Raw genomic sequence first — 17660 nt, 5'->3', positions numbered from 1 at the left:
TGCAGTATGGCTGTGATCAGTGCCCTTAAGAGAGCAACTACTGTATGTGTCACTCAAATCAGTGGTTAAAGATTATAGATATGTATTTTAAATGTTCAAGCACTGTGATGATTACTTAGTAAACTGTTACAAGATTCAGGGCAGTAAAAATATTTGTAATGCTTAACACTCAATAACAAACACAACTTCTACCAACAGCAAACTTCACCAGTTTGTGTGTGTGTTTTTTAAAGACAGTTACCGAGCCTCAATCATTTAAATGCACACATGCAAATTGACATTCTGACACACAAACCTCGGACCTACCTTGCATCCAAACATCAGAGATATGGTGTTGTTGGTGCATGCTACTTTGCAGTGGCACAACATGTGGCTAATGTTAGCTAGCTGTTCCTGCGCTGGGGGGGCATTCTTGCCTTCTCATACATTTAACATGGATGCATGCAGAGTCACACAAACACACACCCACTTCTCACACTCTCGCAAGACACGCATGACTTCTTCAACCGTGCTCCATCCTGCCCCACTATCCTCCACCCTGCCCCCCCGCCGCCTGCTTGTGGTCCTCAGCTTTGGCAGGCCAGCATCCTCTCCCTCTTGCTCTTCATCGATTTCAGCTTCAAAATCATGTTCATCAGTATAATCCTCATAGTTAGAAAGAAAAGAGAAACATGTCCAAGCTGCTTGTCTGTAACTGTGAGCGTACAAAAATGTCAGCACATGTGTATGTTGTTGTTGTCAGCATTTGTGTGTGTGTGAGTGTGAGAGAGGATGTCTATGTGTAAGCAAATAAGTGTGTGTATGCAAGTGTCATTATGGATGTGATCTCTCTTGTCCCTCTTTGCAGCGGCTGTCCCAGACGTCCATCTCCACTCACTATCTGAATGTTTGCCTCTGTTGTTCTTTTGCTATCCTCATCTCCCTTTCTCCCTCGATTTCCCCTCTCTCTCTCCCACTCGCTCACTTCCCCCCTGCTCTTTGCTCCACTGCTTCTCTTGGCCCGCCTTTAAACAGCAAGATCAATGAGTGACAGAAAGAAGCAGGTCTGCATGGAGAGGAAGAAGAATATCTTTCGCTTATAACACTTTTGTGTCCTTAGAACTTTTGCCCTCTCCTTGTTCAGATTTTCAACATATCTGCTACCAAGTCAGTCGGGCAAGTCAACTTTAAAAAAAAGGTTGAGCGAAAATGAAGCTACGTCGGAAGCATGTTTGCGCCATTGTGTTCAATACAGATCTTTCTCGCAGCCACACGCAGTGTTGCAATGAAGGCCACAGACAAGCCCAACAACAACTAAACTAGATATCACAAGTTTGGGATCATTTCCAATAAAAAGAAGTATGAAACACATAAAGTAATATTTATTTTTTTCAAAGTGGGCCTGGCATACCACAGCAGTACTTTGACTGTTGCACTTAAACAAAAAAACATTTATTTGCAAAGACTGGCTTCATTCTTTGTCTTGGTGCAACCGAATGGATGATCGAATACAGCACATTTTGATTCAGTAGTTAGTGGGCTTTCAATATTGGCCAGTGGTGGGCCGTCAGGGCCAGCAAGGCCTTCTCTGCTGGCCTAGTATAACCTGACATTCGCTTGAACAGTTGAAGGCTTCTGTGCAGTGTGCAATGACATATTGTATATGGGCCCATATTTTTGTTAGACAGCAGAATAGCCAATCAAGCTAAAAAAACGTCTGCAAGAAACCTCACGTAGAACGTGACGTAACTAGACACTCACTGCAGGAAGGCTGTGCTATATTGATCTACCATGTTTAACAATGGCAGTAGTTAAAAAAAGTTATTTAAAAAAAAAAAAAACCTGTTGCTCAATCAGCGTACATCAACGTTAGCGTACATCAAAGACAGACCCACAGACGCTTTTTCTTTTAAACACACAATGGCTGAAGAAGAGCAAAACATGACTTTCAGCATTGGCATCCATGTCAATACAAAAGGATTTTTTGGAAATGAAACGTGAAGAAGTTTTAGTTCAATTTTAACCCCTAAGGGGCATTCAAGCATGACAATGTGCCCATTCTGCTTGTCAAGAAGAAGATGATGTTGATCTTAAATAATAATCGTTAGTGTGCTAATGGTAATCGTGATTGTTGATCAGTCATCATAGGCAAACTTTGTTGGTGTCCAAACAGTTGAAATGACACAATGAAATATACAATGAGTAATTATATCCACTCATTTTACCTCACTTTCAACCTTGGTAGATTAGAAAATCCTGGGCACGCCTGGGGATATTCCCGGAGGAGCTGGACTAAGTGATTTGGGAGAGGGGAAGTCTGGGCTTCCCTGCTGGGGCTGCTGACTCCGGATAAAGGATGGATAGAGAAAAAAAAGTTTAAAAAAAAATCAATTTTTTTTTTTAAATGTTCTTTTTTTGGGGGGTAAAATCAACTTAAAAAATATTAAATAGTGACAGCATTATGTGTACTGCATAGCCTTATTTGACTTTTAAATAAACAAGTAAAAAAACATCCCATGTTTTGAGGATGCTAATTGTAGAGTTTACAGACTGCTACCATTTGCAAGTACCGGTAGTCGAAATTAAGTTGATTCATTGGCAAACCCATACAGTTTTTGATCATATCTTTTAAAAAAATATTTAAACGCGTTTATTAGTTTCACAAATGTTAAAAAATAAATATACAGTGCTATTCAGTGCTTCATTTGTCACGCAGTCAGTGCTTCACTTTTTTTTTTTTTTTAAAGGACCGTCACCTCACAGCAGCGCATGATACACTGCAACACTCCCACGCTCAGTCGTAACGTGGAGTCTGAAGCAATCTAGAAGCCCTAATACAAAATCGTGTTCAAATGAAGGCACGTTTGCTTAAAACTAAACCAAGGCTCTTCTACATGTGGTACTATAAAAGGGCATTTTGGCAAAAAATCTACATGACTCTCTAAGAGCACACAGCCTAGGTTGCTTGCTTGTGCACTCAGGCTGTGGCGTGGAGGAAGAGGTGGGTTATGGGCAGAATGAACAGAGTGACAACACAGACTGAGGCTGGCCCTTTAAGACAGTTGTAAAGTGGGAATGGGCGGGGGGATGGGGAGGGGTGGTGGTTTCACTCAGTGCTGCAGAGTTGAGAGTGAGGAGCCTCGTTACTCTCACTGAAACACTCATACTACAGTTAGGATATCACTGGGAATGGTAAAGAAAGATAGGGAGCTAAACACACTTTATTTGTGTATGGACAATGTAAACAGGCAGGGAGGCTGGGGGGGGGGGTTCCGACTTGGCGGATCTCACTTTTCGCGGAGGGTTTCTGGTCCTCATTAACCGCAAAAAACAAGGGAAGACTGTTTATGCTAGATAAATTTGTATACAAACATGAAGTTTCACAGTCATACACGCAAGCCCAGTTTTTTATATTTTAGCCCATTTGTCACTGTTGAAGCTGACACATTTCTTTGACCATTTTGCTGTGTCATAATATTCTACAAACAACACAAACAAATAATGGATGGAGACAGAGTTCTATCCATATGCTTATTTCACTGCCCACCTGCCTATGGGTAAGCGGGAGGGTACACCTTGAACTTGTCGCTGGCCAAACACAGGACAAAACAGACAATTGCTCATGTTCACATTCACGCCTACGTGTAATTTAGAGTCCAGTTAACCTACCATACGAATGTTTTTGGAATATGGGAGGAAACATGAGTACTGGAGAAAAACCCATTCGGGAACGAGAAGAACATGCAAACTCCAAACAGGATGGTAATAGCTCTGAAGTGTGAGGCATATGCGCTAATCAGCTGTCCAGCATCTTGCCAGTGACATGGATGACCTGAAAATGTTCTATCTTCTGAGATAGTATCAGAGCCATGATGGACCACCTGTGAATGTTTTATTTATTTATTTTATTTTTTTGTGGAGAGCACTAACGATTTATGGCATGTAACCACTCATTTGTATCTTGAGTTGTTACTTGTGCAGCGATTTGTATCATTATTAGTCTACTTATATTCAGTGCATTTTACTCACAACATGTTATTTGAATTATAAGGGTTTAATCAAAATGAAAACACATTGTAAATGAATGAGTGATGACCATTCAATGTCAAACTATTATCAACAAAGGAGTTTCTCATTATTGTTGTGAACAGTCAAAAAGGCTTAAGGTCTGATCCTTTGATTGTCAGATGCAGCTGTCGTTCCTACCGTGTGCATGGACATGCATCTCAAACACACACAAACTACAGCTGCTTTTGCCAAAGGCATTGTGATATATAACATTTTGTGAGAACAAAATGTGTCAGAACAAATTGTCAAATATTGCCCAATGATTAAGGATAGGACATTTCACAGATGAAGTTTGAGGAAAAGGTAAGATGGACATGTTTAATTCAAAAAGGAAGTGACAGAAACTGAGAGAGAATGCAACCTCATATGCCTCCCAGGCATGCACTACATGTTAACATTTGTAGGTCAGCCAGCACAGAAATAACTATGCAGTGTGTGTGCGTGTATGTGCGTGTGCGCGTCAGTGTGCGTGTCCACTGGAACGATGCAATATCCAGTGCTCATTCAGTACAATATAATTTCAAATTGGTAACATGATCATCATCTTCTGCGATGTGCTATTTTCCAAATGTTTTTTTTTTCCCCCCATAATGTTGAGCTTTTCCAGTTTAGCTGGTCACGATAAGCACGTTAACAATAGCAGCTGTTTTTCTAGTCCAATTTTTAAGTTTATTTTTATGTTTTTCCTTTAAGTTGCTTATAGGGTCCGAGCCCTGGCTATATTGTGATACAAACATACTGTACATACATACAGTATAGTGCCACTGTGTGGTAACAATTCGGGAACAACAACCTCACAGGAAATTTTATGGTCTTAATCCAGAATGTTTGTTTGTTTAAAAGACATCAAATCTTTTTTTTTTTACTTATTAGGGATTATTTTTCTGGTTTCAACCAAGTGAGAAAATTTACTTTGTATTATGACAGGTGGCGAATTCAGACTATTTCACGCCGTTGTGATATTTTGCCAAAAATAAAGATAGTATCACAATGCAGCAATTAGTGCATAGCTTACTGTACTGTCTAAATACATTTCAATATGTAAGTACATTAACTGAAGATGTATTAAAATTAGAATTTTGCAACTATTATACCAATCAAACAAATTTCACAATTCTTTTAAATATATTTTTTCATATGCCAATTATTAAAGTTCAGCTAATGTTCAATACACTTTTTCAAAGATTATGGAAAAAAAAATTTCCATCTATTATTTCACAAAGGCAAAATATAAATTATTACATGCAAAATTCCATTAACAGAGGTTGTCCATGAGAGCAAGAGAGAGCAAGAATGAGTGAGAGAGAGAGAGAGAGAGAGAGAGAGAGAGAGAGGATGTATTGTGTGGTTGATAAACTATTTTAGTGAACCAAGTTCCAAGCCAAGCACACCGCTGCTTGCATATAGAGTAGTCTGACAATGTGCCCCACCCCATTCCACCTCCCAAAAAATCTTTTGATTGTACCTCAAAATTCAAATGGAGAGATAAATAAAAAGTAAAATAAATAAAAAGTAAGTTGTCTTTCAAGTTGTAACAGTGGCACTATTGTCATCCTTTTAAATTAAACCTGCAACAGGCTTTTTTCCAAATTACTTGTAATTACCTAGTTCTTCTAGGCCAGGGAGTCTCAGGACTCCAAGCTTTGCTAATTACAATAGAGGATTAGGAATTGGATGTTGCTCGACTGACATACATCTTGCTCCCAGAGCCATGGATGATCACGGAACAATTGCACTTGTTAACGTCAGGAGTGTAGTCAAAAAGTACTGGATGAAACATTGTATGTGAAAAAGAATCTTTGTTTTCTTCACTGCATTTGCTTTTTCTTCAGTGTATGATTGCATATTTTTCAAGGGACTGAAGATATACTTCATGTATACAGCTACTCTAACATATCTTGCCTTCAAATGCTAATTGGGCTTTGCTGTTTAGTTGTGAAATGACAATAATGGTGATACTGATAATAGAAGCTTAATAGAACACGGATATCTTTCATCTACTTAAAATACTTTAAGATACATTACATTGACTGAAGATGTAGAGTTTTGATGGTCCATCTTGACATGGAGCACTTGAGGTATCCCAATAGCTGTAAGCCCTACAATAGGAAGAGACATCCCAACATCTAGTGTCTCAGTCCAATTCTTCTCAATCGGTGTAGAGCCTAGTGTCAGAAGGGCTTTCTTCATTTGAACAAAGATAGTCCCGCTGCAGAAGTGCTCAACCGTCTTGAAGCTGATTGGTAAGTTGTCTCACGTCTTTTCCTTGTCAGTGCGTCTGTTCCCACTTAGAATAAAAAAATGCAGCAGCAGTTCACAAGATGTGTCGAAGGATTGACCTCCAACTCTCATTTTTCCCCCCTGTCTTTGTCTGTCCTAAAATAGCTCCAACTCACTAAAGACTATAAGCAGCCTATACTAAGCTTCTTATGAGAGATTCTTGCTCTCTTGGTGCACGGGAGGCCAACAACAACAGCACAATAATGGCATACAATTACAATGGGATCAAAGGAAGGATGATATACAGTAATCATAATATTGTATCAGTAAAGGAACGGTGATATCGATATTTGATATCGTTGGAAACATTGGCAAATGAAAGTCAATTTCAGCAACAACTGAAGATCATCTGATACAAAGCAAATTTGATATAAGTGTGGTTAGTTACAGTTTATGGACTTTGAAATATTTTAAAATATGGCAGTCAAAACTCCAGGACACCGAGAGGTTAGACTGGAACAAGAGGAAAGAAAAGCAGATTAAGTGCAGATGTAGATAAATAATCCCCAGCAGTAACCTACTCTTCTTCAGATGAAAACAACCTGTTTAAATCCATTATCTTAATGTGAAGATACATGTGATTAACGAGATAAATGTAAAGCTTAAACCTTGTAGTTTATTTGTATGATTGCCAATAGTGTGCACGTGTGAACGCATACTTGCATGCGCATAAGGATTGTGTAAATGTGTCTGTCTTTGTGTGAGACAGTGGAGGCGTGGGGGGGGGGGTACAAGGCGTGTGTGAAAAGTTTTAAGCACCAGAAAAACTAAAAAGAATAAAAGGATATTTTAACATTTATTTTTCAACATATTTTCAATCAAGAGCTGAACACTTGCTTCTTGTGGCGCACACATTTAAAAACTCATTAAAACAACACGCACAGGCGTGCAAGGTGTGCTATCCTGGTGGTGTGCACACAGCCACTGTGCTCAATTTCTTGTGGGTTGGGTCATTGGGTGCCTTGCTAAAGCGCAGTTCAACAGTAATCACGATCCAGACCAGCGTCTCTCTAGCTACAATTCATCTTGTCCGCAGCCAAAACCGGACCAAAGTCCAAGAAGTTACTAAAAAGCTAGCAGCTCTGCGTTCACAGTGAAAACAGAAACGCAATGTCTTACCTTGACTCCTGGGCTTGAAGCGCCTCTGGAGCTGGCTGGACCAGGGCTGGTTGGAGAGGAGATGACTTTCAGCGGCCCAGCGCTGGTTACATTATAAAGAATGTGTGTCAGTCTCTGAAAGTGATACTGGAAAATTCACAGCTATTCATGCATTAAATGTTCAACATGTTATGATTATATTCATTATTCAAGTTAAACAATATGAATACCTCTTAAGGGGCCCTTTGCTTTGAGGCTCTGAAGGGCTTGTAGGACTGTGACCACCAAAGGTAAATTTGAAGTCGCTCTGAGTTATAGGACTTGATTTTGGACTATTTTTGCCTGAGCCTTGATCATCCCTGGTTGTGAGAGTCGAAATGGGGATGGTAGAGTCTGTGATTTTGTTGGTCGCTGGGCTCATGTGAGGAGTAGTGCTGGGCTCTATGACTTTATCTGGCATAGAGTGAGACACTAAGCCTTGGATGGTACCCAAGACGAGGCTTGAAACCGTCACAAGATCAGTTGGACTGGTAGGACTTGTTTGTTGTTCTAGGGCAGTAGGGGAGCGTTCTGCAGGTGAAACTGTATTGGTGGCATCAAGATGTGCATTTGAACCGTTGAGTGGCTTCTGTGTTATTGATGGAGGGTCTGTGGCGGATGCCGCACAATTCTTCCCAACTACAGTTGTGGTTGCGGAGGGGGACAAAGGCTTGGAAACATCCCCCACAGTAGAGGTCAAGGCCCCATCCTGAATTGGGGGAGGCGGGGCACGGTATTTGACCTTCGTTGACTGTGACTGAGTAATACATGGCTGCAAAGAAGGGGGCTCTGGTTGTTTTGTGGGTGTCACAGTGGGAATTGGAGGAGCAGGAGACTTGATTGACCTAGGTTTTGGAGATATGCATTTTGGCTGGCATGGTTTTCCTGAAGCTGGGCTGGGAAGCGGATTAGAAGTGGTCTGTGGCACTAGTTGTAGGTCACCGGAGGATGGAGGTGCCACAGTGTTATCTATCAGTTTGGTTGAACTTTGGCTGTCAGCAAGGATGGTTAACTCATAATACTCCTGAATGTCTGCAAGAAAACAAGAAATGTTTCAAGTTCAGGTTTCAAAGCAAACACCAGTCTGATTTGAAAATTACAACAGTTAATGTGTGTTCAAGGGTCAAATAAATGTTCTATGAAGAAAGCACCAGACAAAAAAAATAATAATAAATATCAGTCATAGACAAGGAATGTCCAAAATAAAATCAAGGCTATATTAAACTCAAAGCAGCGGACATTGTGTCACTGGAAAGAAATGTACAACAGACACGACAAGCAAAACTGCTCTAAAATGTTGGTTAATATATATATATATATATATATATATATATATATATATATATAGCATCAGACTGTTATTCCAGTAGATAAGCAAAATGTAGATAAACAGTAGATAAACAAAATACTGCAAAAACAAACACCAGTACTGATTTTTTTCAGTGCCAAAAAATTAAATAAAAATATAAATGTACGTTACAACAGACAAGTTTTTTTGGGGGTACATTGCAATGTTTTTTTGTTTTTTAAATGTTCACTATTGTACATTGTCTCTCTAACAAATAAATGAAAAAATGCATCCCCACATTGATTTTGTTCAATGTTTGTTTGTTTTTTAAATGTTCACTATTGTACATTGTCTCTCTAACAAATAAATGAAAAAATGCATCCCCACATTGATTTTGTTCAATATATCAGTGAAGTTTTAAGGGCAAGTATGATTTTGAGTGGCAGTGATTTATTTCAATTTGCTCACTTATAATACACTGCTGGCCCCTAGTGGTGGGTGAATGCTCCTCAGCTAGAAAAGCACGTTTGGTGATCCATCCTATTCGCTTTCCAAAACATAGGCTGGCACATCACAGCAGTTCTTATATTTTCTTGGTATTATCAGAGGACTGACATCACATCCTAATTGTAAAACAAGCAAAAAGTGACACTAAATAGAGGTATTTTTAGATGGCATTATACTTATTAGTACAGCATTGCACACATGTTATCTCTACACTACCCCATCTAGTATGTTTACAACATATGCATGACACCAGTGATCGTCAAACTGGTCCACACAAAACACCACGCAAGCCCTCACTCCCAAGATTTTACCTCCTAGAGAGAGGGCTACCAAGTTGATGATATTAATATATGGTCATGTATTTCACCGCATTTGATATTGTTTTACATTTGATGTACTGATTAGTAAAAAACAAATTGTATAATATTCCATTCCTGTTTTTAGTTATATTTTTATATATGAAACTAGTCCAGGCGCCTTTAGCATTTAGAAAGAAGTATTTCAAAGTCCTGGAGTGGACTGCCATGTTTCCAGACCTCAGTCCCACAGAAAGTCTGCGGCGGGGGTTGAAATCCCGTGTTGCCAAGCGACAGCCCCAAAACATACGGTAAATGCTCTTGAGGACATATGCATGGAGGAATGAGCAAAAATACCAGATAGTGTGTATGTGTTTGTGTCGGTAATAGGTACAGGAAGCTTTAACATGTCATGTTGCTTTGCCAATAAGCAAACGAAGTTCAGAAGTCAAAAAATAAAAAGTTCCTCCAAAAAAAAAATTATAATAATAATTGAACCTGAGCAGAACAAGGGACCTTTTTCTGACTTCATACACCGTTTGCACACCAACAAAACCCTCACATTTGAACAAAAATCTCATTCTGTAAACATACATTAAACCTGGATGTTTGATATCACTTTTTTTCTGAACAATACCAGTACAAATAGTGAAATATTAAGCAGTCACCCATGCTTATAACAAGTACCAATAACACTGGTACGTATAACATTTGAAATCCCCCCGAAAATGATGACAAGGACCAGTAATTTTCAAAAAAGACCTATAGATCACATCATCAACATTTTCCTTTGATACAATGTGAAATTAATCAGAATGATCTTTTTGTATTTCTATCAGTGCTGGTAAAGTTAAAGCTCGAAGTTTGGAGAGAATTTAAACTTTATAAAGCATTTAAAAAAAGTTAAGTCAGTTATGTTGACTTCCTGTGGCAGGTGAAGTAAATCACTAATTTCTATACTTAAGCTAACAGAAATTGCACCTCACTGGCCATCTGTCAGACAGACAGTTAGTTCCCAACTGTAAAATGGCCACAACAGGGCCGATGCAAATATCAGCTACCGTTACAACTATCAGGGCCAGGTATCCATACTCGCTATTCCTAATTAAAACTGCTAAACTTTACAAGGAATGCCAAGTATGAGTGTTTTTCACACATTATATATGCATGCCCACATTCTAGAACAGGCCCTTGATGTAATGAAACCTCAATCTTAGACATCATGTTTATAGCAGTGAAATACTGTAAGTGGTATATTATATTTACATCTCTTTCATCCGGAGGTTTAAAAATGTCTTCCCAACCCTAGTAGTGTATAATTAAGTTCAAACAAAAAAACTACCTCATAAACAATGGCTTAACAAATACAACCACACCCAAGACTGACTCAATTCTTCAAGCTACAAGTTAACTGTTATTTGAAGTCGTGTATATTGCGCTGTGGTTTAGTGACTTGCTGAGTTGCTTAACAAAAGTGGAATACTCACCAAGCAGGGCACTAAAGAGCTTGCTTTGGAAAACATTGATGACTCTGTCCAGAGACTGTTGCAGTTGGTGATCTTCCTCAACAGCGCCCTGTTTTATTTGGCTCTGCTGCCTCTGATCTAATTTAGCCCGGTACTGCTGGAGGAGCTCTAGGGCTCGTTGAGCATCTGAATAAAACACAGACAAATTATATGATCAACATCTTTTTCCCCTGACACTATTCATTTAAAGGGAAAGTGTGTAAGAATTATACCGTTTTTCATTGCGGACAGCAGGAGGTGCTGCAGGTGCCGCATTTAACAACTATAACAAACATGGCCGCCTCCAGAGAAGTGCCACCCCCTGTGTAATATAATTTAATGATAACTAGACTTATGATTATTTTTAAAATAAAAATTGGTCATTAAGAACACATTAATTTGCAAGATTTTGAAATTTACAGTCATCTATTTTATTCCTTTTTAATGAAAAACGGTCTAAATCTTACACACTGTTCCTTTAAGGCACACTGACACTATGTGTAGTTCAAACTGGCTAAAAATGCGACATATTTTACAAGAGCGTTGGTAAATATAGTTTTACATTCCCATACAGTAATCTTTCCAGAGACAAGTTTTTACATTAGATCAAATTTTCGCTGTGTGGCGTCGACATGTTCTCCCCTTACTTGTGTGGGGTTTCTCTGGGTTTCTCTGGCTTTGTCTCACATTCCAAAAACAATCTTGTCATCTTGTAAGCGTGAGTGGTTATTTGTCTGGATATGTCCTGCAATTGTCTGCTGGCAGCCAGTGTCTTATTGTCTTCTCACCCAAAGTCAGATGGGATACACTTCAACCATTAGCTTCAACCCAATGAGGAAATTCGCATAATGAATGCTATTCGTAGAAAGTGTTTGAAGTGATACTTAACTTCACACATAACTGCAAATTCCGACAACAATGAGGTATTTTTGTTAAATTAATAATCTTTTTGATTTCCCATTCATTTGCAGGCTTTGCCACTTGTCCTCATGTTTGATAGAGCAGTGTTGCTTATTGTGTTATTTAAAATAGTATACTGTATATATTGTGTCACTCTTTCTTCCATGAGTTTTCATGCACACTGTATACATGCATGCATGAGGCATCGGTGTGATGAAAAGCAGAAGTAGTGATAATCTACCTATACTGCCATCCCAAAGTCTGATCACGCCTACTTGAAACAACTGTGGGGTAAACTTGGGTAAAACAATTTGTGTTTAGTTGCGGTTTTATGTGTGTCATATACACAGGCTACGCTCGAAAAGTACTTAAGTTACAGGTGCAGGTGATGTCGATGGCAAGTGTGATGCATTGCGGTGCTTTTCAACCACGTTTGGAACAAGATCGGAATTTTGTGACAGTTTTGGCAAATAAACAATGAACACGAAATCAAAATGTGCTGTTAGGTTGCACTTTAACTTGACGGGAAAAGGTTGGCAGGTGCAGCAAAGTGAAGCCTGCATTAGTGCAACGAGCGTTGTTTATCAACCCAGTTTATTCAATAGTATATTATTGTATTGGTAAATCTAAAACGCATGAGTGTGCAAAGCAAAACCAAAACAATCCACGTTGCGCTTTTGTAAATAGTAAGTGTCATGTCAGCAACCAGCTCTTAGCGAAGCGGAACTACATTAAAAAAACAGCTAGTGCATTCAATATGTTTTAAGCTAAACTAACTTCCTTTCCCATACAGTCGACGTTACTCTAGTAGGCAAAGTGAAAAGATTATTAATAAACTTTCTATACCTTTCTGCCGCACAGGCATGGTGCCGTTCCCCGAGGCTGGAGTGACTCGATGACCGTCTGCGTTGCTCCAAATGTCAACGTCAACGTCCGTCCCAGCTGCGACTGCTTTCGTCTCCAAACGGGGACACCAGACCGACCCGCGCGATTATCTTAGAGTCCTAGCCGTCCCGCGACGCGAAAAAGAAGATCATTGACAACTTCATAGAAGACAAATGACGAGCGAGAAAAAAAGAAGGAAAAAGACACTCCCACGCACACAAGCTCAAAGTGCTGGCATCGAAAAGGCTTACTCGAGGACTTTGAGCTCGCGCAGTTAACTTCTTCGCGGAAACGTCCGCATCTGCTGTAACTTCAACTACCTCACTTCTCCTTTTCTCCTCTCAGGTGACTCGACACTGTCAAACCGGTTTCAATGTGGTGCGCATGGACACTTACACACAACACGCCTCTCGCCAGACACTTTCATCACTCAGCTCAAAATGCTCTTACAGCTGGTTTGAGTGACATTCCTAATAAGCAGCTTGACAGCATTGTTACGGTAACACTATTGCACCAGTGGATAAAACGCTTTGGGCCCACACCCAACCAATCCCCAAAGATGTTTACAATGAGCAAAGACGTGGACGATTATATATATATATATATATATATATATATATATATATATATATATATATATATATATATATATATATATATATATATATATATATATATAATCACACCTAAGGACAATTTAGAGTTTCTAATACACCTGCCATGTTTGGAATGTGGGAGGAAGCCAGATCGCCTGGAAAACATGCAAACTTCACACTGAAAGGCCGAAGCGAGCTGGATTTTTACTCGGGACTCTGAACTGTGTGGCAAATGTGCTTAACTCGCTGTCACTGAGCCACGCGTGAGACATTATTTTTAAAATTATTGTTACTATGATCAGAGACCAAGAATGTGAAATATTTCAGACACAGCTGCAAACAATGCACGCCAGACATCTGAAAGAGTTCACTTTTATTGTCGTGGAATGAAGCAGTGTTTTGACAGGATTAAAGTTGTACTATCCAATGCTTGTCCCCCACCCACGAGCATGTACCTCTGTGATGTAACTCGTGTTGCATCTGGCAACGAGGTTAATTTTCTGCGGAGTTTGTCTGCTCGACGTGCACAACAGGATTACAGAAATAATAGTGGGCTTCATTCCTACAAAACTCATAGAGGGCTGATGTGCATGGAGTAGGCTATACAAGAAACATACAGTAAAAGACTCAAACGTCTTGGTTCATATATATAGGTGGCATGTGAATAATATCTGAATAATGGAAGGAGGTAGGGGGACTATCCTCCTCAGTCTCTTAGCAGGTAAAATTGTGCTTTATTAGCCTGGGTTAAGGTCTGGAGTTTGACCTGGCCAGTCTAAAACTTTTAGATTTAATCCAACAATGATATTATTTGTTGTTTCAAATGTTTTTTTTTCTTTTTTGATTTCTCAGTTTGGTTATAGCTTCCTTTAAATTTTCTTAAGCAATCATTAGACTGTCACTCCTGCTCTCTTAAGATTACGGTACTGATGCCACTGACAGCTGTTCTTGGGTCTTTCTTTTCAGCTCACAAGGAGCCTGTCATCAGTTGCTGTTGTTTTCCTTGAGCCCTGTTCTTGGCACTCCAAGATAACTAACAATTTCTATGAACAGTTTCTGTTCTCGTCACAACATAGAGACAGCTATCATAAAAAAAAAAAAAAAACTTCTCATTGCTGCCAATTCGAGCCTTTGCACCCTCCGCACCCTACTTGAAATGAGTGTAGTGATAGGAAAATGAAGCATTTAGATGAGTCATGAAGCAGTGGTAGTTTTTTTTTACTCCTCTAGATGGCACTCTCTGTTTAACATGGTTGAATTCACACTAACATGCCAGTTATTAAACCCCATTTTATCAAGCAACAATGCCATCTACAGGAGTAAAAAAATACAACGAATGGTTCATGAAGCAAAACTGAATCTTCAAGTTTCTCATCACTTACCTGTTTGCAACCTTTGAGGCTGGTGCATTAGCCATCCTCCCGCTCACACTCTCATTTATCAGCATTCCAGTCACACAGACGCTCACTGGTTTCATTTGTTATCTCTTACTGCTCTCATTGCATTCAGCTCAAATTTTTAGAATTTGATCCAGTCCCAGTTTTGACCACTTCTATACCACTTACATTCTTCCCATTGGCAATATATTCTGCCAGTTGAATCTTATTTTCCACTACTTCAAGGTTGGCACCCAGCTCAGCACCTCGGGTTCACCATATTAAATATTTTCTTCTGCCTGGTTCATCTTAAAATTCGAAGTGACAAAAGAGATAAAGCTGACAATTCCCTCGTCAAAACTAAAGCAACACTATCCAAAAGGGACAACTCATTCACAATCAAGAGTTCTCTGGTTTCCCCTTGCGCACCAGCTAAAAATCTAAGTGTCATGCTTGGGAGTTCTCATGCTCTCTCAGCAGTCTCAGATGAATAACATTATTGCATCAACAGACCACATCACTCTCTGACCCCTACATAGCCTCTATTATATTTTATTATATCTACTATATGCCTGAAGTTTTTTATTCACTTTTCACATTGGATATGCTAAGTCACTTCCTGTGCATTAACATTTTGCAGAAACTCTACTGGGTCCCAGTTAGGTACAGAATTTCATTTAGGAATCCTCTTTGTACATTCATGACAAGTCATAGTTGTGCTCCTAAATAGCTTATTATCCTTTTTCATATCACCACTCCAGACAATATTGGCTATCATGTCTATGTCTGGTTTTGTGCTGGAGGAGCGACTATAGGCAATTAACACCAACAAAGAGAAGCAGATCTCCTCTTACACACACACACACGTGGACACGCACACACACACACACATACACACAGCAGCTGAATGCAGGTCATGGGCATAGGCTTTGGTATTGTTATTGATCAGGTCAGACTAGCATATTGACCGCCGCTGTGGGATTTGGGGGCTTACGCGGTCAGCGTGCACAGAAATTTATGCAGGATTGTTCAAGTGGGTTTAACCAGAACACAAAAGTAACATTTAGTCCACATCAGCATGTGGAAGATGGGAACAAAGGATGCTTCTTTCATCAGCGCTTGTGCGCGCGTGACCATTGTTGATTGTTGAACTTCACAAAGGGACAGCAGTAAAATACCAGAGTATAGGACAACACTAGCAGCAAGGGTTGCCGTTTTAGTAAAAAATACATTTACCAAAAGCTTTGTTTTCTATGTTTGTATCCAATCGGATATCAAATGTGAATGCCACAAGACCTATAACTGAGATGAAAATAAGGCTCAAGTGTCAACCTAAAACAGATCTTCTCATGAGATCCTGGCCCAGCACGCACTCCTCGTTCATCACATCACACTCAGCTTGCAAGCGTCACGTGAAAACATTATTTATAGTTAGTTAACGAAGCCTTGAGCTCCCAATGTCATTTTCAACAACTTTTGTGAAATTGGAATTTACAGGTGTTGATTGCATGTGAAAAATAATTTACTTGTCAAATTAATTTAAGGAAAAATATTATTTTTTATCATTAAAAATGTCCAAATGAAATTAGTACTCTTTTAAGGCTTAATTCCTTTTCAACAGATTAGGTGGGGGCGGTGCTAAAAGCGCAGCAATGAGCTGGAATTCGCAGAGCTGGCTCAAGGAAGGAAAATAACTAGTAATTAGTATTGTGAGATGGTTATAACATGCTTGGTTATAAAGCTCCAAGAAGTTGAATTACCATGATAGAGGTCATTTAACTTTTTACTGATGAAAATACCTAAACAAGTTTAGTATCCCTATAAGGCTTAAACCTTTTTAAGCGATGCATGCAAATTTTAAATTGTACATGTAGGCATACACTTTTGGACTAGGGGATGAAATTTCAATGACCACCTAACGTTTTGGTTTTCCAAACTTTTTTTTTTTTTTTTAAATTGACTAACACATATGAAGTCGATATTTATAAGTCACTTATTATGTGATTATTTTTTTTTAATATTGTTTTTAGATTTAAATGTACTATGGCAATGGTTAAAATTGACTGATACATATCGTATGAAAAAAATTAATTAAAGTGATCACTAAAATTTCTTGAACAATTACTAAAGGTGGCGTAGAACTAATTGTTTATTTCTAAATAAAGGGAGAACTTCACTTCAAAACAAAGCAGAGGTTGAGCAATACCTCTCACCATATTGTTTGCTATAACAATGGTAAACTACCTCAAGTACACAATTTCATTTTACACAATTTTATTTTGTCAGTCTAAACAGAGTAGAAATTAAAAATAAAATTACCTAGGAAGAGGAAAATATTTAGAGTAAATCCAAGTGTAAAATTTGCTCTTTTTATAGGGACTAAATATAGTCTCTTTTTTCCAGTCTCTTTTTTTATGTACTGTTTATGTTATTCAGGCATTTTGGGATATTGATGCTCCTGTAGAAGACCTTCCTTTAGAGTTTATTAATAACAGCACTCGAGTGTGACAAGTGATTTTCTACGGCAGTATCAAAAGGACCGTCACAATGTGTCTTGTGATACAAAGAAGAGCCAAACATCAATACCAGTGCACTCAATATAATCATAGATGAATGAAAAAGATGGAGGCTGTTACACTAATGGAAAGCGAGACAAGGAAGCATCTGTCCAGATAATGAAAGCCACTTATTTAAATGTTTAAAAAAAAAAAATCAACATAATCCCACTTTTTTTAATGCCACCATTGTCTCTTCCTTCATTTTAAGGTTAAAAAAAATCTTTCATTCATCATTCATTCGTGGAATGAAAACATCTCAGTGCACTACTATGTAAAGAGCCCAGA

At 38.8% G+C, this 17660-nt stretch overlaps 1 protein-coding gene across 3 annotated transcripts in view; it reads right to left on the bottom strand.

Annotated features, from left to right (window-relative positions):
* LOC148417272 (discs large homolog 1-like protein) overlaps positions 1 to 13093 on the bottom strand; it is a 91819-nt gene extending 78726 nt beyond the window's left edge. The window contains exons 1-4 of one of the 3 annotated variants that reach the window (XM_088425038.1): positions 12807 to 13093; positions 11043 to 11207; positions 7656 to 8496; positions 7447 to 7528 (exon numbers count right to left, since the gene is read on the bottom strand). In XM_088425038.1, the coding sequence (XP_088281164.1) occupies positions 7447 to 7528; positions 7656 to 8496; positions 11043 to 11207; positions 12807 to 12825 (1107 nt within the window). In that variant the 5' untranslated portion in view covers positions 12826 to 13093. The remainder of the gene's footprint in view (positions 1 to 7446; positions 7529 to 7655; positions 8497 to 11042; positions 11208 to 12806) is intronic. The other 2 variants (XM_088425039.1, XM_088425040.1) reach the window with 2 other exon arrangements.
* Positions 13094 to 17660: the final 4567 nt, after the last annotated feature.

This window comes from Hippichthys cyanospilos, chromosome 10 (genome assembly GCF_059441005.1).
Source record: "Hippichthys cyanospilos isolate Australia breed blue-spotted pipefish chromosome 10, RoL_Hcya_1.0, whole genome shotgun sequence".
Taxonomy (NCBI): Eukaryota; Metazoa; Chordata; class Actinopteri; order Syngnathiformes; family Syngnathidae; genus Hippichthys; species Hippichthys cyanospilos.
Note: the sequence above shows the minus strand (reverse complement) of the source record. Positions and strands in the feature narration are given on the sequence as shown.